Here is a 26,929-nt window from a genome sequence, read left to right as displayed (position 1 = left end):
TATATATATATATATATATATGTATGTATATATGTGTGTGTGTATAAATGTGCAAAAATATACTGCTTGCAAAATTAAACAAGGAGATAGTGGTTTAATCTCTATTAGTTCTCTCTATTTGTGTTTCCCTCCCCCCCTGATATTTTCTCATCATGCTTGCAATTTTAGAGTCCTGACATCAATCACATTTCATATATATAATGCATGGCGTGTTCACGAAATTTAAAAACAAAAACATCCAGATTCGTTACTAACAAATTGCACATCACGTTTTGAGTTTAGTTGATTTAGAAATAGAATTATGTGATTTTAGTTGACGTGATTCTGAAATCTCATATCTGATTCATATTTATTCAATTTAAAAATTGCACATCGGTATTTGTATCCATGTTATTTTATAACCTGATATCATGCTTCATATTTATGTTATTTAAAAGTTACACATTGCAATTTGAATTACAAGATTTAAAAATTATACCTCGTGATTTATATTCACACACTTTAAAATTGCATTCCAGGATTTATATTCAAGTTATTTAGAGATCAAGCATCTTTATTTGTACTCCCACGATTTTAAAATCAACAATTACGTTTCTTATTTGCACTGATTTCAAAGTTGCATTTAGCATGTGTTTCTCAACTCGCATATTACTCGAACTTAACTTTTTTTCTCTAACTAATTATAAAATATACTAAATATAAAATATACTTTTATGAAACGCAGTTTTATCACTAAACTCTTTGATTTTAGTTTGGAAGGGAAAAAATCAATAACTGTTAGGTTATTTTGATAAAAATGACACAAACTTGTACAAAAACTTCTTTATTTCAAAATAAATTAGTAAACAGAGTTGGGAAAGTTTAGGACTGAATGGATTAATCCATGGTTTAAACCAGGGCTTTATCGAAGGATTTAAACCGTTCTGTGAGAAACCCCTTTGTCTTAAACTGTCCAAAACCCTTTTATTTAAATTATGTCACAATTTAAAAAAAAATATTGTGAAAAATAAAGGGTTAATTTTTGAGCAAGAAACAGAATGAAGAAAGGTTTTTGTTTTATTAAAAAAGTTTATTATTAATATTGCATTATTTATGCTTATGCAAAAACATAATTTATCAGTATAAAAGCATATTTATTTATATTTGAGGGATAAGGTATTCATTTTTGTTGTTCAATGAATTGTGGAGCTTTATAAGTTATAAATCTTTTCCAATTATATTATTTTCGTTTAATAAGGTAAAGCAAATTGTATAAAAAGTATCAAATATTTATTTATATATGTAATTATTATGTGTACTATGGTTACATGTATAGAATTTTTACCTTTTACCAATGTTCAAGGTTTTGGACAGTTTAGTACAGTTTTAGTCAGTTTAGGACAGTAACACCCACATGTCCTGTTCAAAACTAGTTTAGGACGTCCGAAACACCAAACCTGAAATTTAGTATTTAAGTTTAAAAACATAATTATCTGACTTAATTCAAGCAACGCGTAGTTGTAAGAGTTACCATCTCACATATCAGCCACTTACACACAGCAAAAATAAACAGAAAAATTCCCATTTCATACTAAGCAGGCTTCAAGGTTATCACCCTGCTGCCGACTGAGCATGCCAAGGGACATACTACTCATTTAATCAATCTGTTTTATACACACACAAGAAAGCTCTACACAAGAAAACAAAAGCACCACACTTCACGACGACATGGACTGTATTTATTAAAAAGAAAAGAAGTAAAAAATGTATATGTATATTAACAGCGCCATCTATTAAGTAGCAAGGCAAGGCGTGAACATTCACCCCCCGTTGACATGTTATTAACATTCAACAATCAAAATAAATTGAAAAAATATATTTCACAATAAAATAAGTTTAATTTGGCATAGGAAGAAGACACACTCGCGAGATGGCTCGCTTGTACTCTCCATGTTGAGTTTTAACCTTAACGACCCTGATTAAATTATCAGTACCACTAAATATCTCTACGATTCTACCCAAGGGCCATTTAAAGGTAGGCATATTATCTTCGATGAGGATCACTAAATCACCAATTTTAATATTACATTTTTTGAACTGCCACTTATTACGTTGTTGTAAATCACTTAAATATCCTCGGTACCACTTATTCCAAATAAGCTGTACTAATTTTGTCACGTTTTGCCATCTCCTGAGTGTACCTTCCTTTGACATGGTTAAGTTAGGTTCAACAATCGAGTTCATTGATCTGCCTATCAGAAAATGAGCTGGTGTAAGAGCATTTAAATCGTCCACACTGCTCGATAAAGGGCACAAGGGTCGGGAGTTTAAAATTCCCTCGATTTGAATACAGACAGTTAAAAACTCTTCATAGGTCAAAAATGCTTTGCCAACAACTCTCTTAAGATGGTATTTTACAGACTTTACGGCAGCCTCCCACAAGCCACCAAAGGAAGGCGCTCTCGGCGGAATGAATTTCCATTCTATACCTTCACTAGACAAAAAGGCAGAGAGCTCTTCTTCTGGCTGCTTAACTAATCTCAAAAGCTTATTAATTTCCCTATTTGCGCCAACAAAATTTTTACCGTTATCGGAATACAATTTAGAACTCTTACCACGGCGAGCAAAAAACCTTTTAAGAGTGGCAATAAAAGCCTCCGAAGTTAGATCCGATACCATCTCTATATGAAGAGCCTTTGTTACAAAACATACAAATATACATAAATACATTTTATGGAGCACACCTTTTCTCTGATTTCGATATTTGATCATAAAAGGACCACAGAAATCAACTCCAGAGCAATTAAAGGGAAAATTTGGAACTACTCTGTCTCTGGGAAGACTACCCATTAGTTGAGTCATCGCAATTGGTTTTGCTTTAAAGCAAACAATACACTCGCGCACTAATTTTCTGCACAGAGAGCGACCACCCAAAGGCCAAAACCTTTCTCTAACTAAGTGCAGAAGGGAAGAAGCCCCAGTATGAAGATTTTTAATGTGACAATGCACTATTATTAGATTTGTCAATTTATGTTTATGGGGTAAAATTGCAGGATATTTAGTATCATAAGGTAAATCTGAATTACCCAGTCGTCCATCTACTCTCAATATTCTATCACTATCAAGGAAGGGATTTAGATTTTTTAATTTGCTCTTAGGGGGAACAACCTTCTGTTGTTTTAAACCTTGAATATCATTTAAAAACACCTCTTCTTGGACCATTCTGATCAGNGCTATTGGTTTATGAGATAGATCGAACGTTTCCCACACAAGAGCAAAGGGAAAAATGTCCTGCTCTTAATTAAATGCATACTTGAGCCAAAAATAGATTTAAGAACAGGATGTGGCTTTTAAAAGTGTGAGAAAGTATTTCGATTAGAATAATTAATTAGGATGAAGTTTTATAGCAAAGAAACTAACATAAAAAGATTAATTGAAGCTTTTTATGTTACAAATATATATAATTTCTTTAAAATATGTAGTTATAATTTTTGTTTCACTTTCTAGTGAAGTTTCCCCAAATTTTGAAAATTCTGAAAGCAAAAAGTGCAGAAGGAATAAGTTTCCTTGGAGTTTTATTAGAACTTATAGCCGTTACATCTGCAGCTTCATACAGTTATGCAAAGGGTTATCCATTTAGGTAAGCTGGTTGCAATTTTTCTGCCCTTTTGTAAATACTCCTACAATTTATTAATTCCCTAAGATATTTTATTTTTTCATTTGATGCATGTTTTATTGTTTATTACTATTCATTATTCAGAATAACAGATTTATATAAATAATCAGACAAAGACAGTAAATAATCAGATAAAGGCAGTAAATAATTTTTCTTTTGAAAAGTAAATTCACTTCTCAGTGACAAGCTACTAAATTTTGCTGTATTTGTACAAAGTGACAAGAAATAGTAAAAATAATACACAATATAATAAATAAAAGATATACAAATAATAAATCAAAAATATTAATGTTTGTTAAAATGTGATAACCAAACCTTCAATTAATAATGAAAATTTTAGAACCTCTCTGGCATATTTTAAAAAATTTCTGCGTACTTACCTTTGACTTTAAATGCATAGCTGTAAAAAAAATCGCAAAATCTGCAGTTTCATAACGCTATCTGTTAATTTTAAATGGAACAAGTTACTATCTAATTATATTTTTATTTAGAACTAATATTATATTTAATATGTATATATATATTTTTGTTCATTGAATAAAAAAGATGTATATAATTTGTTAATCTCATCTAGACAGATGATGAATATATTTTTGATACTTGTGTTTTTTATTTATTTATTTGAATTTCATTAAAAAAAATTCTGCATTGGGCCACAGAACTCATCTGTGTCTTATTCCTTGTTCCACGATCTTGTGATTGGTTTTAAATTTTGTTCATTTTATTTCTTGTTAACTTGTGTAATTTAACAGAAAAGGTATTAAAAAAATTAATGATTTAGAAAATAATTTTTTTTTAATGACAAACATATGTATATATAACAAATAAAAAAAATCAAAGTTTTCTGATTAAAAAGTGTATGGTATAGATAAAATATGGTATGGTATATGATATTAAAATTTAAGTGATATATTTGGAAAAGTTAGAGAATTTTTTTTCTTTCTGAAATTAATAAACCCTGAATTAGAAACTTTACTTGAAAAAATACCTTTTTTTAATATACCTTTAAATACCTAATAAAAATACCTTTACTTAAAAAAATACCTTTTTCACTAGATTATGCAAACATTACATCTTTCAAACAATCATCTTAAGATGATTTAAGATTTGCAAAAATAGATTTAGATTCTTAGATATTTATTAGATTTCAACCTCCAAATATCAAATAGATTTCTTTAAGCATCAGTTCCTATTCTGATTCGTGTTGAAACTTTTTTTTGTGGAATTTTTTTTTTGTATTTAAAAGAAGTTAAGAATTATATTCTTTTTTGTTTTGATATTTGTGAAAAAAAGGAATAAAATAAGAAGCTATTTAATTTATGAAAATCAGATTTTGGAAACATTCAGCAGCCTGGAGGATTAATTGTTTTTAAATTTTGTTTGAATTCAAAATGCGTTTAAGCTGAGGAGGTTTATTTGAACGTGGAGGTAAGTAAGAAGTCGGTACTAGGCATCTAGAAATTAAATTTAAAGCTAAATATAATATAGTTTTTAGTTTTGATTTTTGTTTTAAAATTATTTTGTGCCTAGAAAGTTTATAAAATTTGAATGTGTCTTCTCATATTCCTGTATTTTTCCAATATCTTATGTTTTTTCCTAAAACTTTTCTGGAGCCTGACTTCTGAAATTAATGATCTTTTAAATTGAAATTTTAAATAGTTTTATTTGTATTATTAACTATATTAATAAACTCACACTACTGATTATAAGTTAAAAGTTAAGTTTATTAGTTTTATTTTTTTATTTTTTTTATTACAACATGATACTAACATCACTTATCATGACTACATTTTATTCTTTCTCTTAATTTTTTTAATAATCAGTAAATGGTGAAAAATGTTTTTGAATTCACTTGATTCTTAATTCATTTAGTTTGCTCTACAATTTTATAGTATAGAAATTAAAATATTTGAACTGGAAATACTACCAAAAAATAAAGTTTAAAATCGTCATCCTTGAAAATAATATTGAAAAATACTGATTTTTTATTATAAAAGTACTGAATTTGAAAACATTGCTAAAATTATCTGTTAAGTTTGAAAAAAAGTCTTTTGTTTAAATATGTTACACATGGCAATGTTAAGGATTAAATGGTTAATAAATATTCATGTCGTTGTGCAAGGACAATCAATGTCAACCTTTTGTGAAAAGATTGCTTAATAGGCTTAAATTGGTCCTAATTTTATCATCAATTCAGCTGCAAGTAAAGTTTAAAAGATAGGGTCAGATTATCAATCAATACCAAATCATCAATATCAATCAATCAATACCAAATCATGTATCAGCATCTCAGAATATTTATGAAATATTTTTCTCAAATACTCTTTAAAAATTGTACAAGAATCTAAGTTAAAAATTTACATTTGAAGATAAAAACTCCAAGTTTAAAGAGGGATACTGAAAGAGAAGGTTCGCTATATTTTGATTAATATTTAAATTAATATTTAGGCATTTTTATGAATTAGTTATATGTATATGTGTTATCCATTAAAAAAGTGGGCACGTGTGATCACTTCAGGAATATAGTAGTGATAATGGCATTACTATTCAAACTTACAAAGATGGATGGTGCTACAAATTGTAAATTGTTCTCTAAGAAAATTAAACTGATGTGGAAGTTTGGCTATGTCTCAAATTGAGCAATGTGTACACATTGCACACGAAAAAACCCCTACAGTTTTCATTTTTGTACCTTTTTTTTACTCAATTTGTTTACACACTTCAGGAATTCAGTGATGACTTCAGGAATATAGTAGTGATAATAGCTTTACTATTCAAACTTACAAAGTTGAATGGTGCTACAAATTGTAAAACCAGTTTGCCTAAGAAAATTAAAGTGATGTGAAGTCTGGCTATGTCTCATATTGGGCAATGTGTACACATTGCACATGAAAAAACTATACAATTTTCATTTTTATACCCTTCTTTTACTCAATTTATTTACACAGATGTCACAAGTCTTTCATTACCCCTAATTGTTTCATAAATAGTGGCAATGAATTTATTGAAGATTAGGTTTACTTTGCTTTGGTAATAACAAATACTATTTCGATGTAACAAATACTATTCAACAAATACTATTTCGATGATAAATGTTCAGCAATGGTAATGTGCTCACTCTTTTGCACTAAATGTACTTCATTCTTCTTGATTAATCGTTTCCACATCTTTTGTTTTCCCGTATGTATCATATTTTTTTAACAGTTCCTCCACAAATACCATTTATATTATGTTAATAATACCTGTTTACATCGTTTTTGAAACTAGAACGATCAAATCTAACCTTCAAAAATTCTTTCAATATACAATGAATATATAGAAGTAAATTTATTTTGAGAAGAAAAACAGTAACTCCTGATGCTAATGATGAAGAAGAGAAGGAGGATTTGTTGCAGTTTGGGAAAAACACCTAAAGCAACGCGTTTTATGTTTTCGTTTGTTATGTTATTTTACATCAGTAGATGAAAATGTTAAAACTTGTGGTGTTGTCAGTTCAAGAAATGGTATTAGAAGTGCAAAGTGATGCCAATGAAGATCAAATTTAATACAATCAGATGGAGCAAACATTTGGGGAAGGCCTCAAAGCCTTTAAAGTAATGAGGGACCTAAAGCATTCACACAAACTTTCAGAAAATGAATAGCTATCTGTAACAAATGATGAAAATTTCAAAATATTTTAAATAACTAAATAAATTTAGTTGTTCTTCTTTTGCATCATATTTTTTCAGATAGTATAATTTTTTTTCAATTAAAATTTTTATACTTATTGTAAATTCATTAATTTTCATGCATTTTCGAAATATTATTTGTTATTTTAATTTGATCCTTATTCGTCACTCAACTTAATGAACCTTAACCTTGTGAACTCCGATAAAGGTTTTACTGTATTTTGTGGTGTTTTGTTCTGGAAGGACCCATCTCTAGTATGACTCTAAATTTAGGTTTTTTATGCAAACTGAAAAAGTAGTTTTAAGTGATGCATTTCTCCTATATTTTTTATAACCCTACTTTCACTACTAAGTTTCCAGTGCTGTCATAACTGTCCACTTTTCATTTAGACTAACCTTGAATAATGTTAATAAATGTAGGTATAAGAATTATGATTTCAATATGTGATTGTATTTTTATTTTAGCTCCTGGGGTGAATCTTGCTTTTTAATGGTCGAGACTGCCATTATTGGCTTTTTAGTTCTTTTGTACAGTAGCCAATTCAGGCAAGCCAACATATTTGCTGCACTGTACAGTGTTGCTACATATGTACTTTTCAATGGAATGGTTCCAGTGTCTGCTCTTTGGAGTATGCAGATTGCCAATTTACCAGTTGTTGTGACTGGCAAAGTAAGAATATAAATATTATATAATTTTTTTTATTATAATGAAAGTATTTGCAAAATTCGTATTTATTTAAAAAAATTTAAAATTAAATTATGAATTGAAGCTATTATTGAATGTAGAATATTTAAATTACAAAATTGTATTTAATGAATTATTTCTTCTGTTTTTTTAAATTTATTTTTATTTTGTTTGCTCTTTTTAATCTCTCAATTGCAGAGATGATTGTGCTCTGGAAAAAATCCAGATTTCCAGATTTTTCGCTAACTGCGATCTGGAAGTTTCTGGAAATCCAAGGTCCCAGAAGTTTCATGAAATCATTGAATCATTTATGTATAAAAGTTCTTGTATATTTTATTTTTAAATATTAGAGCTGGAATTTATGCTTGGCATCTCTCTTCACTTTGTAAATATTTTTTCTGGTAGAATAATAAATGTGATTAGAGATAAAAGTAAGCTTATAAATAATTATTTATTTAAATTATCTGCATATAATTTATTTAGAATTTCATGTTTTGAAGTATCAATGATATAAATTTTTAAAGATATTAATTTTTTGAAATGCTTCATTAATGATTTTACTCGAGAAATCTTCAGGATTTTTGAGTTGAACTCACAATCACCCCTGCAATAGTAAAACTGTAATTTTTTGTAATGGTTGTGAAAGCTGGGTAATTAATGCTATATAAGTTCTGGGCATAACGAAAAGATATGAACACTTACCTCCACCAATGGTTTTGATACATTTCTAAATCCATTGTAAAATTTCTTCACAATGATATCTGTAAGTGTTAAGAGTATAATCCATTGAAATCTAAAATTTTACTTTGCACATGGCTGCAAAAATATTTATAGCATTACAAACATACTACATTTTCATTCGATTTTAATTATCTTTCTCAGAGTGTTAGTGTGTTTGAAGTGCTGTAATTGCCCTTGAATTCTGTGTACGTGTGCACATGATGAAATCGGTTTATGTAGTTAGAAATCCTAACAATAAGTATGTGGAGAAAAATTTCCAAAAATAGTTTTAAAAGTGTAAGTGGTTAGTATGTTTAATCCATTTGTGTTTCTCTTAATGTTGTAGATTTTATTTATGAAAAGGGAAAAAAACCATTTACGAAGTTCCCAATAAGTTTTCCGTTTAAAGTTGTTTATATTGTGATTACCACATTATCCTTTATTTGAACAAACTTTTGAAAGAAATTTTATTTTTGTTTTTTTTCTGGTTAACACAGTTTTATCAGTTTTCTTCGGAAGAAAACTTATTAACTCTTGATTGAAAATGTGTAGTGCAATTGAGTTAAAAAGTTTTGAATTCAATTGGTTCAAAAGTTTTCTTCAATAAACATGTNAAATAAGCTATAACTTTTTATATATGCTTTTTTTATAATTTTAAGATTAATTTGTCGTTTGAAACTATAAAGTTAAAATGTATCTAAAAATGCATATATTTATCTAAATATTTGAAAAAAAGGGGCAAATAACTGATACTCTTTATAATTATACGTAATTTTAATTTCACTTTCTGTTAATCGTATTATAAAAACATGGAAGACCATTAAATATTTATTCCAGTTTAATTTTATTACAGGTAAAAGTCAGATGAAATTTTAGTGTTTACTTATACAACTCTATTTAATAAATAAAAATATTTTCACAGTAAAATTTACGAGCACTAAATGAAAAAACCCAATTTTCCCCGGGTTTTTTCAAATAAAACCCAATTTTCCCCGGGTTTTTTCAATAAAACCCAGGTGGGTTGGGTTTTTTCAAACCCTGCTTTATTTGAACAAACTTTAGAACGAAATTTTATTTTTGTTTTTTTCTGGTTAAAAAAGTTTTATCAGTTTTCTTCGGAAGAAAACTTATTAACTCTTGATTGAAAATGAGTAGTGCAATTGAGTTAAAAAGTTTTGAATTCAATTGGTTCAAAAGTTTTCTTCAATAAACATGTGAAATGGAAAGGGTAGAGAAAATGTGTCATCAGAAAATTACCATTTAAAAAAGGAACGAAGAAAAAGTTAGAATTTGAGAAAGAGTAAAATTATATTTCAATGTTTTTGATGAGAAGCTTCCTACTTTAACTGTTCGAAATAAAGAATTTAAGTAAATTAGCTTTAGTTCATATTTTTTTTATTAATGTTTTAGGCTGTAAGGTTGAATTAAATTTTAATTAGTATAACTCAATAACTCAATTTATAATTAGATAAACAAGACCGCCTGTTCTTATAATATACATTAATCCTACACACCTAAGAAATTTACTGTTTAGCATCTTAAAGCTTTTTACAATAACTTCTTTGTTAAAAAGGTTTTCAACTTCGCACAATTTAAATAAACAAAAAGCCAAAACACAATTAAATTATAAAGAGCTGCACTGCAGATTTAAAATTGTTATTTTATAAAATTTTTCCAAAACAGTTATTCGTTTTTGTTTATAATGATCAACTAGTCTTATAATTTTACTAAATTGGTTTTAATAATTTTTCTATTGATTCATTTTATTTAGTTGTATTGGGAAGTATAACCATTAGGTGCCATGAAAATGTATGGCCTGTTAATAAATTTTTGGATTAATCATGTTAACTATACCTGTTTGATGCTAGATAAAATAGCCAGATTTGGTAATAAAGGTTCTTGCATTTTATCAAATTAGCTATCTATTTTGCCAGCTATATATATATATATATATATATATATATAGTAAAACCCCAGTTTAACGTTTTTTGTTTTGTGCGTTATTTTGCTTTTTATGTCATTTTCCATTTTCTATTCATCTATGAAAATTGCTTATATTGATAATATTAAATTATACTGGATTTTCGGATACCCTTGTTAAGAGAATCCTACTTTATACATTTTTGCAACATATCAAAATTCTTTTTTCTTTACAAAGCTCACACAAACTTTTTCTAATTTTTTTTTTTTTAAATAGACTTGTTAATTAGCTGTTTGCCACATGGCAGAATTGTGGCGACATGGCGACCTTGTCGCAGAACGTTATGGAGTTCTTACAGAAAGATTTTTTCTTTGGGAATTAAAAATTTTTGCTTTTCTTTTCTGCAGAAAATTTTGAAAGATTTTATCTTTTCTTCACAATTATATTCAAAAGATGCCTTTCTTGCGCATTGGAGTGGAAAAAAATGCTTGTGATTTTTCTATTTGAGAATAATGAGAAATAAAGAAAGTAAAAAATTTGGTTTTATTTTTTGTAGAAGTTTTCGTTCTATTCTTTCATGTACTACTTATTTTCCATGTAGATTTTAAAATACGATATTATTTATTATAACAACCAAATCTAAAAATGAAAACACGTATTTAGTAACCCTTTTCCGGTAGTTACTGCTGCAGTTTTCACAATTTTTTAATGTAATGTTCAATTACGCAATGCGAAAAATGAAATTTGTTTTTTGGTATAAATGAGTTTAAAATATGTTTCTGTTATAATGTAACTTTTTCAAAAAAAATTTTGTTTAAAATGTGTGTGTATATATACCTGGAATATTTCGTTGATGTGATATTCGTAGGAAAATGAGTATGATTATTATTTGGATTTTAAAAAAAATCAACTCTGCTTAAAAAATTAAACTCAGGAAACACAGAATGTGTGACACAATGAGTAAAATCGAATTTAAATGTACAATAAATCATAAATTCACAAGTCAATTTTAAATCACAGGTATCCGTATTGATTGGAGTAATAAAATATTGATCGTAATACCCTGTGTTTTATAAGCCATTATGTTTTTGCTAAAAATAAGAAGAAAAAAATTTATCTTGATGATCAAGCAAAGAATATTTGCAGATCATTCAATTGCATTTAGCAAATGTGAAGAAACTTCTGAAAACATCTACTTAAAAATAAATTAAAACATTTATTTATGCTTCTTGAAAACAGTCACATGCTGTTAGTCGCTTGGTCAATAGTCAAAAAAGAAACTACGTTAGTTTTTTCTGAGGGAAAGAAAAAAAATGAGTGTCATATTTACAGTATATTTTGCTTTATGAATTTCTATGCTTTCATGAATATAGTAACAGCTGTTGTAGATTTTTTTCACAACAGCTTAATTTTTATTTTTTTAAAAATGTTTCCAGACTGTAAATACAGGATTTGTACCGATTATGTTACTGAATGCAACAGTTTCTGTAATCACAAATTTACCACACATTTCAATGAATTGGCACGTAAAACATATTTTCAATTTAAAATTTTTTTTTGTTCTTATTAATTTAACATTATTTAAATTAATTGACTCATGATTTAAAAATGTAATTATAATCACCTGGTATTAAATAGTTTTCAAACTATACTAACAACTGTGTGATGCAGAGTTTGTAGTTGCCTGATATTCTTGATAAAAAATATTTTATCCTAATTTTTAGCTTTTTGTCCTGATGTACCTGATTTTTTTGTGTTCAGAAGTATACCAAATGCAGATTTTTGAAAAGTCGAAATATTTGGATTTTTGATTCAATATCTTTTTATTTTAATTAACGATGCTCGTAGAAATCACAAAATTCGATAGTCTCAATTTGGGGACCGTCTACTAATTATATACATGCTTCAGATATTAACCTTACCCACCGGTTTCATTGCTTCAACTTCTCTGGTAGTTAAGTCATTCTTTGAAAAGGAAACTATTATGAGAAGGATGTCAAGGGTTGATATGTTTGCTTATTATTTTCAAGAAATGCAGTAAACAAATTTGTTTTGTAATTCCACAATCTTCCTATCCTTTTCATGGGATTTTAAAAATGATTGATTTCAATTAACACTACATTAACATCATAGACTTTATAATTGAGGGATCGCCCACAAAAATGACTTATGTATGCAAATGTTAAGCGGAATACTTACTGTGTTTCCTTTGAGATTAATGAAACCTTCCTTAAATCTGAATAAGGAAATCTTGAACTCAATTTCAAATTTTAAATGCATATTGGTATGTAGGTGTAGGAATAGGAACCAATTGTTACTATTTTTTTTTTATACAACAGTAATAAATTTTTTTTCCATGTATTGATTTGGAACTGTTATGAGTTGTTCAGTATCGATAAATTTATTTTGGAAGCTGTTAAAACTTCCTGTTCTAAACAAAATAATTTTGAAATTAAAAATTGTTTGTTTTATTTTTCTTTCATGATAAAATTTGTTTTTATTGTCCTAAGGCAGGGATGGCGAACCAATGGCACGCGTGCCATTTATGGCACGTGACACAATATTTTGGGCACCCCACCGATCGCAATTGTTATTGCACTATGAATTGTTATTACACAAATGTTATTGCATTATGAAGCATATGTAACAATTAAATTGAAAATCACAAAAACAAACAAAATAATAAACAACTATTAATAAAAAAATTAACAATTAATGCTAAAAAAACAATTAATAACCATAAAAAACAAGTTAACAATAAGTAACTAGCAAAAAAAATTAACAGTCTTGCTTAAACTAACATCTTACAACCTAATATAAGTTATTTGCCACCTAATCTGCAGCAACAGAAGTCACACTGATGTTACTTTAAGTTGAATTACGCCTATAACTGAGACATTGCAAAATGTTTTTTTTTTCAATGAAAATAGTTTCGAGTTGATAGTATTTAGTATTATTATTTTCTCAATAATCACTAAGTCAAAATTACTTGATGGCACATCTATGACATCATTAAACGGTTTTTTAGAAAAATGGCACGTTGGTGTATAAAGGTTCGCGACCCCTGTCCTAAGGTATAGCAAATAATATTTTTTGGTCAGCTGTTTGCCTTTTCAAAAGTAGTATGATATATGTATATTGCTCCAAAAAAAATGTCCCAATTTTTATGAAAATGTTATTTTGAATTTCTCTTTTGACCACTAGTGAGGTTATCCCTATTTGCCTTGAAAAACTATCCACTTTGAATTCACTTGTTTTCACGTAATGTAAGGAGCCAAAGATGAATAATTATTAAAATATTAAATCAATTTTCATATATATATATATATATATAAAACTCATCCTGGACTAGGGTGTGCACCCTTTTTTATGGAGGTTAGAGCATCCGATTATGATGTCAGAGATCCTTGGTTCGAATCCTGCCTTTTGTCAACGAACATTGCTATTACATTCTCCTCCACAGAGCTATCATAAATTGCAGATATAACCATTTGAATAAGAAAAATCACCTGCATTTTAAATTACAGCAGTTTAAATGCATAATGCTAATCCTATGAAAAAGGTTTTTCATGACTTTGTTCTAACAGTTCAGAATCGATTGTGACCTTTCTCATTTTTTAAATTATCCGTAATTTTTTCTTTAAATTATCAAAATGTCGTTATATTCGAATGACTCTATTAAGAGATAACCCTGGACGGAGAGGACAAACGTTTATTTTTAGGTGTTTAGAAATTGTGTTAGAACGTTTGATTCATCCTTGCAGTTAAAATTAATGCCTGCTGGCAACATTTCATCTTCTGACCCAAAACAATGTATTGCCACACTATGTTAAGTTGGAAAAATTAAAAAAAGAGCAATAACTTTGAAAACTTATAAAGGGACATCTTGTTGTTTCCTTAAAACTTATTAAAATCTATAATTATCAGCTAACGATTCCGGAACATCTCTTAAAAAACCATAAAGTGTTGACATTGGTCTATAATTTTATCAGTGCAGAGGTTGATACAATGTTAATAAAACCATGAAGGAGTTATTCTCTGCTGGACAACTCCAGAATCTTGACATGCAATAGTTTCATAATTTTTGGGTTAAAAGCAAGTTTATTGTTTTAAATGAAATCAAATTTTCTTTAAACTACATGTAACATGTTAACTGGTTTCAGATTTAATGATATAAAAACTATCTGTAAGCTTATCCGACCTTTTCGATTTAGGTTTTTATATATTCTATTCTGGACAAAATAGCTTGAATGGGAAAAAAATTATTCTGTGAGGGAAAAAATATATTCTCTCAACTTTTTTAAAAGAATGAAATAAACAATAAAAAACGCAATTTCTAATTAATGAAAGAATTAAAAAATTTGCAAAAATGGTGTGAGAGAGTTACGGAGAATGAAAAAAAAATCATACAATAGTAATTGTGCTATTTTTTTAATGAGTATTTTATATAAATTTTGTTACAAATTGGACTTTGAATTTCGGGCAATCACCTAATATCTGGATAATTAAAACAGAGTAATAAAAATAAAATTATAATAAATAACCTTACTTTTTTTTAATAAGACTTTTTTGTTGGACTTCGAAGCCTCATTGACTGTACAGTACTTAAAGAATAATTTAAGTTAGTGGTTCGTATAGGACTTCATTGAGTACAAATCTGAAGAATATTTTAAGCCTGTAAAAACAAAGCATTCTTCCAACGGAGTCGTAGGGCTTAAGGCGCCACAATATTGTGGCCAACAGCATTGCACGCACGACGCCTTTACTTTCTAGACAAGCTGATACTAATCGATCTGACGCTGGATGAACTTCAAGTTGTCGCTGGGGATTAACTCCAGTTTTTTACAATGACAATTCAGGGGAATCGCAATGGCTCAGGGAATAGAGTGTTCGCCTTCCAATGTGGTAAACCTAATTCGAATCCTAGCGATGGCTGGACGATGTGGATTCCGCATCCGGCTTGCACCGACCACAGTGCTGACGTAAAATATCCTCAGTGGTAGACAAATCATGGGTCCCTTTGTCGTCAGACTAATCGTGAGAGATTCTCGTGCAGGTTAGTTCAATCAATAAGTCCTCCACGAAGGCAAATTTCTTCCAATACTTGATCAAGGAGCTCCTTTGTCTTTTGAATTGGGTTCAAAATTACAAGACGACGGAGTTGAACATTAGTAGTCGTAAACTCAAAAATTGGGTCGACTGTTCAACGACGGCTATAAAATTGGCGATCGAAATGGGCTGCAGGTGGCGTAGAGCAGAACTCTTTTCCTATGGCAACACTTGTCATGCTTTCCCCATTAGCGTGTGGAAAGTCATAGAAGAAGGAAGTACGTTAGTTTCTCTCTTGATTTTCATATAGATTAAAATCTTTTAAGTTGGAAAACTATATGGAACTGAAAACTACATTAAACATGGTTCTAAAGAAAAGTATCACGGGAATTTTAAAAGATATTTTTATGAAATAAAAGGGAAAAATATTAAGAAAAGGCAAAATATCGTAGAACATTCCTATACAAATGAAAAGAGGAGGAGAGGGAAGGGAGAAGGGCTAAAGGCATGAGGCCGGTCTCTCCCCAGATGGCGTATTCGAGTGTTGCGATCGCCAATATAAAATTAAGTAACAATTCAGGGTCAACACAGGGTATTTGAGACATCAATTTGGAATATGTTTAATTGAACTTAGATTTTTTATTTTTCAGGCTCTCAAAGACGCAGTTTCTAAAATTTTATTGTTTAATTTTAGGGCGCACAATAATTCAATATTTTTTTTTTACTGATTCTGCATGATACTTTCATTCAGAATTGCACGCTATAATCAGATTTTATATAACTTTATTTGTTTCCAAACGAAAATGATCGACAATCCAAATTTTGACCTCTTGCAGAATAGTTACAGTAGTCATATTTCCTGATGTGAATGCAATTTATAATTGTTTTTTAAAAGTCGTGGAAACAAAATTTATCGCGAAACTTATTTTGGACCACTTTTTTGTTTAAACTAACTCTAACACTCGAAAATTAGTAAATAAATAAAATGAAAATTAAAACATTTTACTCACTACGTTTTTTTAAGTCTACAAAAAAGAAGAAAATAATTTTCCTTTTGTCAGAGACCTCAAAAGAAAAACGTTGGGTGCACGTCATTTTCGTTATAAACTTCGAAACCATCGAAAATTCCCCTCACGTCTTTCGAAAGTGATTTGCCTCTCAAACCAGACGACTCTCAAACTTTTGTGTCCAATCTCGTAACCACCTCACTCCAACAAAGTATTTTCTTATTTTTTTCTTCTAAATAACTGTACGAATCTGAGGACCCGTGTCCATTTTCCATGCAGGCAAGATTAGCGATTTTGTAGCTCGAGGGTAATAATTTTGTGTTCAAGTGTGTTAGTTAATCGTTAATTCCTTTTAAGAACTTTTTCTAATTGAAATGTTTAATAAATCTGAAGAAAAAAAAGTTTTTTATATTTTACTTCGAATAGCAGATGGGATTATCACAGCATAAAAGTAACACAACTCAAGAGAACAATGATATAAAAACTGAAAACAGTCATTTCCTCATTCGACACTTTGTTTCCCGGTTGTATCGGTCAACGATAGTTGCTCCACGGAGAGAACTGCAAAAGAAGCCCATTCCAAATTGGCCTCGACTTATAGAGCAATATGGATCAGAAGCCAGCTTGAATCTGTATAAGTATGCGGCAAGACAATCATGTTCTATAAAGGACCTCAACTGATATGTGGCCTCGTGGCGTGGCCAGTCGGGAATGCTATCTGGCTCGAGATCCTTCCACTTTTTGTCGTTATTTCTTTCCATTAGTTGCTTGCGGAAATTAGTGACGACTCTTCTTTTGTTGTTGTAGTTTACTTACGTCGCGCTAGAGCTGCACGATGGGCTATTGGCGACGGTCTGGGAAACATCCCTGAGGATGATTCGGAGACATGCCAACACAATTTTGATCCTCTGCAGGAGGGGGGGGGGGCACCCCCGTTTCGACAGCCCAACGACCTACTCTCGAAGTCGAGCACTTTACGGTAGAACAGTCTAACGAGGACCAATACAGCACACCCTTGGTCCCTTCGTTGACTGATCCAAGTGGTCACCCACCCACACACTGACCGCAGCCAGTGATGCTTGACTTCGGTGTTCTATTGGGACCCGTGTCTTAACGATCAGTCCACTGCGGGATGACTTTTCTTTTGAGAAGTCGTTTAAAGGTTGAAAAAGGGGGGTTTGGTTATTATTGAGTTGTTGTATGGAGGTGCCCTTTTTGGCCAAATCATCAGCAATTTCACTGTCTTTAATTCCGCAGTGAGAACAGATCAATTGCAGAGCGATGATTTTCCTAGTTGTAATTTATTAATCGAGATTTGACCTATCTGTTAAAAGTATAACACTGTTTTTAAACAAAGCTTGTGTGGATGATTTCTATTTTAAAAGATCTCAATTCATGGTAAATTAGTGAGAATAAATCAAAATTTTTTCATTCTTTTGATGAGATCGATAAAAAATAATGTTAAGTTTGTAGTAAGAAAAGTAATGCCTGCAGTTGTTAGCCACAGTTGCTATTAACCATTCATTACAGCGATGCGACCTGCGAGTGAATATTCAGCGACACAACAAAATTCCAAACTTAATTCTGCTCTTCTTTCGTCAAAACAAACTTAGGAAAATTTGTTGATTGGGAGGGAAATCAACCAAAAAAAAAAGTTTTAGAATTTTTTTTTATAAAGCTTTTATAAAATATTATATCAGTCATTCAGTCTGAGTCAGGTGTAAAAGAATTAAAGTTTTCAGGTCTCGCCACGTTTTACGTTTTAGTTCTGACAAGAAATTAAATTGTTTTCTCTTTTTTTCAGTTCGCTTGAATAATATTGTATTTGAAATTTTTATTTTAGTTAATTATTTTTCCATAGACTGATTAGTCAAAACACAAACAATTACGGCATTTTTGTTTTTTATCCCAAATTAAACGGACAGAGAATAACAATGAAAGTTGCAATTGTAAAGAGTTGCAATTGTTTCATCTCATAAAAATGTTATGTACCACTTTTATCCTATAATGTTTCGAAACCCGATGACATACCAGATGATTTGTAGAGTATCATAATTACATTTTTACCATGAATATCTTCATTTTTCTTCTAGTGGGGGGTATTTTAAATTATATTTAAAAAAGAGATTTGATTAAATTTGCTCCCGAATTCTGGAGACAAGACTTTTGAATTTTCTGAGGTTAAGATAATGAAATTTCTCGTCTATGATAAATTGGCCGCCATCATTTATGCAGGATCCACTGTCTGACAGGGATATTAAATGCATTATCCTTATAAATTACCCCCTCCCCTGACCCCCTATTCGGAATGGGAGGGTTGCGATCTCCGCAACAGAGGGAAGAAAGTTAAAGGAAATTTACATTGCACTCGGGTATGTTTCGTGGCTTTGGCTATTTTTATTAATATTTCGCCAAAATGAGGAATGTTTTATTATGGCTTGTTTTCCAACATATTTTCTAATGTTCATAGAGCATTCATTTAAAACTATTAATGCACTTTAATTAAATATTCTTTATATATATTACATATGTACTTTTTTCAAGCTTGGCAATATTGTAATTTTAATATTTCGATTCATTATCAAGAAATATTGATGTTTCATTATATTTCTCCGAATTGATTAATTTAAATTATTTTTACGTTTTGCCTCCCAGTGAGGTGAACTGGGTTCGAATTCCATCTATGGCTGGTTGATTCCAATTTCACACCCGGCTAACACCGACCACAGTGCTGGCGTAGAATATCCTCAATGGTAGACGGATCAGGGGTTAGTATCCCCGTGCCGCCAGGTTCTCGTGGTTTTCCTCTCCGTGTAACGCAAATGCGGGTTAGTTCCCTCAAAAAGTCCTCCGCGAAGGCAAATTTCTAACAATTTATCCAGGAGTTCCCTTGTCTTCTAGGTTGGGTTCAAAATTACAAGGCTACGGAATTGAACATTGGTAGTCGTAAGCCCTCACTTGGACTGGCTGTTAAGAGACGGTTATAAAATAAAATAAAATTAGATGACAGGATTGGAATAATTTAAATCATGGTTAAAATCGCACATTAAATGTTTTTTTAAAAAAGGAAATCATTAGTTTAATTCAACTGTGATTAATTTAAAAAAAAAATTCTATAAGTTTTGCTTTCTAATTCTCTGCTTTAAAATATTCTGAAGAAAAAGTAAGATTTCATTAATACAATGAAGTTCTTTTACGAAGAAATATTAAACGGGTGATCACATGCTATATAAATATAACATGCATCAGTTACTTAAAATATTTTTTCCCATGAGCCGTATGCAAAATAATTTGCTGCATAATAAGCATTAATAATTTAATTATACTCATTAATTTTTACATTATTTAAATACAAGAACTTTTAAACTTAGTAAATATGTAATTAAAGTACGTTTTTAAAAGCAGAAAGCCGGGCTCGAAAGAACTCGGAAATTTTACCCGTCCCCGAGGACGGCTTGTCCAACAATGTACCCGTCCTCCTTGAAACTAACCCGTCGCTTCTAAATAAATAAAAATATTATTTTTTCTTATTTATTACTAACATTTATATAAATTACACAATGAATTAGTAGCTACTAGGATTACATTATACAGTAATAAAAGAAATACTAGGTTACTAATAGTAAAACCTAGTATTTCTTTTATAAAATAATTTATTTCTTTTATGAAATAATTTAAATGACAAAGGTCAAGTTATCTGGAATGTCAATTTATCCGAGGGTACTACGTTTTTTAAATGATTCAAATATAACGTTTGCCAGTTCCACAATCAAGCCTATGATTTACAGAGGTTTCTGCATAGAAATCTGAAAGGGGTTTTCCATTTAGATGGATGTTCATAATTGCGTTTAACCCTTACGTAATGTGTTTTTTTGTAAGTTCATTGCTGAAAAGTCCCTTTCAACTACTGCAGTACTCCCAGACGGAAAAAACATCAATCCACCACGCGCAGTATGTTGCTGTACGGGATTTCTAGATTAGAGGATCATTTTAGAAGTGAGGCGATAGACTCTTGTAAGATAACAAAAATTGAAAGGGTATAACGGGCATTAACGGGAAAATGGTCGTCCGCGCGGACGTCTGATTCGAGAAATTCGTTGTCCGCCGGAAATTTTTGACCGCCGAGGACGGGCGGACGGGTGGTTTTTCGAGCCCTGATTCAGACCATGTTTNATTTTTCTTCTAGTGGGGGGTATTTTAAATTATATTTAAAAAAGAGATTTGATTAAATTTGCTCCCGAATTCTGGAGACAAGACTTTTGAATTTTCTGAGGTTAAGATAATGAAATTTCTCGTCTATGATAAATTGGCCGCCATCATTTATGCAGGATCCACTGTCTGACAGGGATATTAAATGCATTATCCTTATAAATTACCCCCTCCCCTGACCCCCTATTCGGAATGGGAGGGTTGCGATCTCCGCAACAGAGGGAAGAAAGTTAAAGGAAATTTACATTGCACTCGGGTATGTTTCGTGGCTTTGGCTATTTTTATTAATATTTCGCCAAAATGAGGAATGTTTTATTATGGCTTGTTTTCCAACATATTTTCTAATGTTCATAGAGCATTCATTTAAAACTATTAATGCACTTTAATTAAATATTCTTTATATATATATTGCATATGTACTTTTTCAAGGGTGGAGCTGGACAATATTGTAATTTTAATATCTCGATTCATCGTCAAGAAATGTTGATGGTTCATTATACCCTCCGAATTGATTAATTTAAATTATTTTTACGTTTTGCCTCCCAGTGAGGTGAACCGGGTTCGAATTCCATCTATGGCTGGTTGATTCAAATTTCTCACCCGACTCGCACCGATCAGAGTGCTGACGTAGAATATCCTCAATGGTAGACGGATCATGGTTAGACTTGTCGCCAGGTTCTCGTGGTTTTCCTCTATGTGTAACGCAAATGCGGATTAGTTGCATGAAAAAGTCCTTCGTGAAGGCAAATTTCTAAAAATACTTTATCCAGGAGTTCCCTTGTCTTCTGGATTGGGTTCGAAATTACACGGCTAAGGAATTGAACATTGGTAGTCGTAAACTCTCAATTGGGCTGGCTGCTAAACGATGCTTATAATATAAAATAAAATTAGATGTTTAGTTTAATAAAATTAAATTAAATTTAGTTTAATAAAATTAAATTAAATTTAGTTTAATAAAATTAAATAAAATAAAATTAGAAAATTAGATGAAATTAGGGTTGGAATGATTTAAATCATGATTAAAATCGCACATTAAATGATTTTTTTAAAGAGATTATTAATTTAAATCAGCTAATTTTAAAACTATATAAAATTCTACAAGTTTTGGTTTTTTATTCTCTGCTTCTAATTAAAATATTTTGGCGAAAAAGTTAGATTTCATTAATAATGAAGTTCTTTTAAGAAGAAATATTAAAAGGACGATGCATGCTATATTAATATAACATGCATCAGTTGTATTAATAAAAATGTTTTTTTTTTCAATGAGCTGTATGCAAAATAATTGATTACTTTGTTTATATACAAGAGCTTTTAAACTTGGTAAATATGTAATTAAAGTACGCCTTTAATGCAGAAAGATATGTTCTGCCCAGAGAAACTTGTAATATTTTCTGACCTAAATTGCTCCAACTGACAAAAATTCTGTTTTATTGATGAGGGTGTTGAGGCTGAACAAAAATAAGTATGATTTCATTAATTCAGTTTTTAGTTTTAGTATTAACTGTAACTACTTCAGTACTAAATATTACTATTTTAGCTATACTTACATTTTTTAATAATATTAAGTACTAATAATACAGTTTATCATATGTTTTGGTTGGTAAAAGTAAAAATAAAATAAAAGATCCGATTTAAATTTAAAAAAATCCGATTTTAATCAAATAAATTCGATTTATTATTTTTTTTTAAAACACGATTTTTACCAACAAACAGGCTAGTTATTGTTTTAATTCTCCTGTTTTTAATTGCTTTTGTTAATAGTCGTTTGTCAAAATTAGATTTTTGTTATTTGTTAAGTTTCTAATTTAAATGATAAGTCATAATACTCTTTCAAGTAATATTTTTGTTCAATTAATTTCAAAATATTATTCTAAATAATTTTATAGCATAACTAACTGGAGTCTTCAAATCTGGCTATTTGATTACAACTCCAAAACGTTGGCTTTAACCGCGAAGGCGTTGTTGAAAAATATTAGTAGTATTGCCTCCTTTGTTAAGGACATCCCCCTGGCGTTTCACCGAGTTTGTTTCATCAACAACATTGTTAGACTGAAGCAAATTGCCTACACTTTGCTTGCTTAACGTCCATGAAACTGCACCAAGCTGACATGCGGTTTGGCGTTTACAATACTTTATTTTTAATTTCTAAAAGAATGGGATGGGGAATTCCCGTCTTCCATCCGACCCCCGTGCTCGTCCGGGGGAGATTCGTTACTCCTTTAAGAACGTCTTCCATTCCCGTGCGCTGTCTTCTTGAAGTTCCTTCTATTGTTGTCCTAAAGATAAATTTTTGAAAGAAGCATGCTCTCTCAACATATCAAAATGAGAAAAATCTTTGGGAGAAAAGGGATCCCCTACGCTGCTTTTCCGGGATGACAAAGGAATGTTTTAAAAACTCCTTTTTCCCGGATAAAAAAAAGGGAATAATGAAATAATGAACAGTGAAACTAACAATGCCAGTGGCGGTGAAATATTAGGGAAAGAAAAGAGGCCATCCCTTTTTCCTTTATTTATTTTTAAAAGTTTCTCTTCTATCCCGAAGACAGCCTTGATCTTTTTTTAAATCTCTTCCCTCCCCCCTTTCCTTTTGATTTTTAAAAGCCCGTTTCTTGGTCATTTTGTTCACGTCAAACCGATGACATACTGAAAAATGCTTTTAATGACTTGAAATTCTTGTTGTGCAGCGAGTGTTGTTTCCCTGGCGGAAATTTAACTTGTTCTGTGATAGGTTGGGTGGAATCACCCTACTGCTTCTGTGCTGTTATAGCGTTAATCAAATTTTAAATGCTTACGTTGAATCTCTGTTTGTATCCTAAATTATTTTAATGAATCTATCTATGTATATATCTTGTTGTGCAGCGAGTGTTATTTCCCTGGCGGAAATTTAACTTGTTTTGTGATAGGTTGGGGGGAATCACCCTACTGCTTCTGTGCTGGTATAGCGTTAATCAAATCTTAATGCTTACGTTGAATCTCTGTTTGTATCCTAAATTATTTTAATGAATCTATCTATGTATATATCTTGTTGTGCAGCGAGTGTTATTTCCCTGGCGGAAATTTAACTTGTTTTGTGATAGGTTGGGGGGAATCACCCTACTGCTTCTGTGCTGGTATAGCGTTAATCAAATCTTAATGCTTACGTTGAATCTCTGTTTGTATCCTAAATTATTTTAATGAATCTATCTATGTATATATCTTGTTGTGCGGCGAGTGCTGTTTCCCTGGCGGTAATTTAACTTGTTCTGTGATAGGTTGGGTGGAATCACCCTACTGCTTCTGTGTTGTTATAGCGTTAATCAAATTTTAAATGCTTACGTTGAATCTCTGTTTGTATCCTAAATTATTTTAATGAATCTATCTATGTATATAGCTTGTGCGGCGATTGCTATTTCTCTGACGGAAATTTAACTTGTTCGGCGATTTGAAACACCCATCGATGTTTGCGTTTCTGTGCTGTTTTTGCGATATGAAATGATTATGCTTAAGTTGAATTACTGTCTTTCTCTGTTTGCTTAAATTATTTACCCAGGCTTTTTCTCGATGATTCCGGTATCCTGGAACTGTTTCCATAAGTTGCACGCGATGCCGGACGTTAAATTGAACTCTCTACAAATCTGGACCCGAGATTGGCAAGGGGTGCGAGTTGAGTTGATCAGCGTCTGAATATTGAGTTGTTCAACACCTAAAAGTTGAGTTTGTTCAGCTCTTGGATGTCATTTTTCTTTCTTCAAATGACGTTAGAGGTGAGGACCAACACGTATGTGCGATGTTAATAAATGGGAATAAAGAATATTTAATAAGTCTCACGCCTCTAGTGTAGGAACCCAATTTCACAGCTATACTAGTCTTAAAATTATTCTTTCTTTTTCTAATTTACAAATGTTAACTCTATTCAACAATTGTTGAAAATTTTAATTCTTAATTTTGGAATTGATTTTATGAAGAATTAAGAATTATTCTGTTTAACATTTCTGAAATTTTTTGTTGCTTCAATAAGATCTTTTTTATTTTTATTTTGTTATTCCCATTTTTAATTTAAACGTGCATTCCTTTGTGCCCTTGTGAGTAAGACCTCAAAAGTGACGAAGTCTATTGTATTTTTACTGACAATTTCGAATGAAAAATTTTTATGCCTGATATTAGATCGATATTTTATAAAAGTCTTTGGAGTTTGCTTATTTTTATTTATTTATATAAATTGCATGAATTTGTTCCGATTACCCCTCCCTGTCCATTTAAAAACATTCATCCGAGATGGAAATATATGTGGAGAACCCCATGGACAGAATTAATTTAGGTGGTACGTTAGGTCCATCCTCAAAAATCGAATGCCAGTTATTAAGGGAACGAAAATGTGGGAGAAAGCGAGACTTGATGACTGTGTTTGAGATGGACAGGAGGCAATTTGGCAGACGTAAATTTCTTCGTCTCGCCCTAATTGTAGACCACCTCATTGTGGTGGTTGCGGCCACGCATGCAGCTGATCAGCCCTCTTTCCATCCTGCTTTCAGAAAAAAGGGGCGGAATTCGAAGCAGGGGCTCCGATCAAATTATTCTTCAAATTATATCAGCGTATTAAGTTTTTACAAATCAATTCCATTTGTAAAAAAAATTGAAAAAATTTCTAATAGTTCTTAGTTTAAAATCTCCTTAATGTAGAACAAAACCTTTTATCATAACTAATACTCCGATTCCTGTCAAAGAACTTATTTATAGATTAAATGTTTAGCACTTATCATAAACATTTTTTCATTCATATCTTCCCTATCAACTACGTAATAAAAATGCGTAATTTTTTTCGCCTTTATCACGTATCACGCGTTTTGTCGTTATTAGGCAGTCTCTTGCAACATTTTTCCTAGATAATCCTTGCTATAAAAACCGAAGTGTTCTAGTTTTGTTATGGGATAACGTAGTACTAGATATAGTACTACTATATATAGTACTTCAGTAGATTTTCTATAATAGCAAAGCGCTTTAAGAAAGAATAATTTTGCTACCATTTGCATTACTGCTGCTATATATATCAGGGCTCCCACGGATCAAGAAAAACCTGGAATTGTTAGGGAATTTTATTTTTCCTCTAAAAAGCAGGGAATAGTCAGAAAAAGTTGCAATTTTTTTCAAAAACTTGGAAAATTCGCACCTGGAAAATAACCAGTTTCAGAATTGTCAGTAATAGTAATCAGTTATTAGGATTCAATTTAAATAAATAATAATGAAATAATTCTAATAACTAATACAATTATTTGTTGTAAAAATATCATATTTTAGTGAAGCTTCCATTCTCATTCAAAATTTTTTGCTCACAAAATCTGATGTTTGAGATTACAAATTAAAAGGGTCTGGTAGTTGAGGCAATCTGCCATTTTTCTTCTGTAATGTCACTAATTATCATAGAAATCCGATCAGCTTGTGGTACAGTAAACGGAGCTTTTTCAAGAAGAGCATCCTTAGCATAAATATAATCAACTAATTTTTCATTAATTTTTAATTTACGAGTTCTCTAATGAGCTGAAAATTCTTGCATTGTAATGCGCCTTTTAAATCTGGCATCGAGGGCAGTTTTTCACGCATCCAGTCATTGTAAATTTTACCTCGTGTCATTTGTCAATTTTTTGCAAATCCAGCTAGGCAGGCCGGGATAGCCTGGTTGGTAGGGCACTGGACCCATGTCAAAAAGTTCGTCGGTTCGATCTCAGCCGTAAATGATGACTGATGCACGTTGAATCTGTCGAGTCGTGAAGTCCTCCATGTTCCCATAACAAATCAATACCTCTGGGGGAACTGATCCAGAAGTTTCCTTGTCTTCTGGATTGGTTCAAAATTACAAGGATACGGAGTTGAACGCAAGTAGTTGTAAACCCATGAAATTGGGTCGGCTGTTCAACGACGGTTATAAAATAAAATAAAACAATGCCTTTTTCGCTCCTGACCACCGCACCCAAATTTTTCAACGTCTGGTTTCTCGAGTTTAAATAGTCTTACATTTTAAAAATGATGGAATAACATCAA

At 30.8% G+C, this 26,929-nt stretch overlaps 1 protein-coding gene across 2 annotated transcripts in view; it reads left to right on the top strand.

Moving 5' to 3' along the window:
• Nucleotides 1-26,929, top strand: part of LOC107451478 (mannose-P-dolichol utilization defect 1 protein) — a 48,875-nt gene that overhangs the window by 3,931 nt on the left and 18,015 nt on the right. The window contains exons 3-5 of one of the 2 annotated variants that reach the window (XM_071177124.1): nucleotides 3,487-3,619; nucleotides 7,789-7,993; nucleotides 10,926-10,949. In XM_071177124.1, coding sequence (XP_071033225.1) covers nucleotides 3,487-3,619; nucleotides 7,789-7,993; nucleotides 10,926-10,934 — 347 coding nt within the window. In that variant the 3' untranslated portion in view covers nucleotides 10,935-10,949. Of the gene's footprint in view, nucleotides 1-3,486; nucleotides 3,620-7,788; nucleotides 7,994-10,925; nucleotides 10,950-26,929 lie in introns of those variants that run through there. The other variant, XM_016067594.3, reaches the window with a different exon arrangement.

Source organism: Parasteatoda tepidariorum, chromosome 1, assembly GCF_043381705.1.
Source record: "Parasteatoda tepidariorum isolate YZ-2023 chromosome 1, CAS_Ptep_4.0, whole genome shotgun sequence".
In the NCBI taxonomy this organism is placed as follows: Eukaryota; Metazoa; Arthropoda; class Arachnida; order Araneae; family Theridiidae; genus Parasteatoda; species Parasteatoda tepidariorum.
This window is presented reverse-complemented; position numbering and strand designations above follow the sequence as displayed.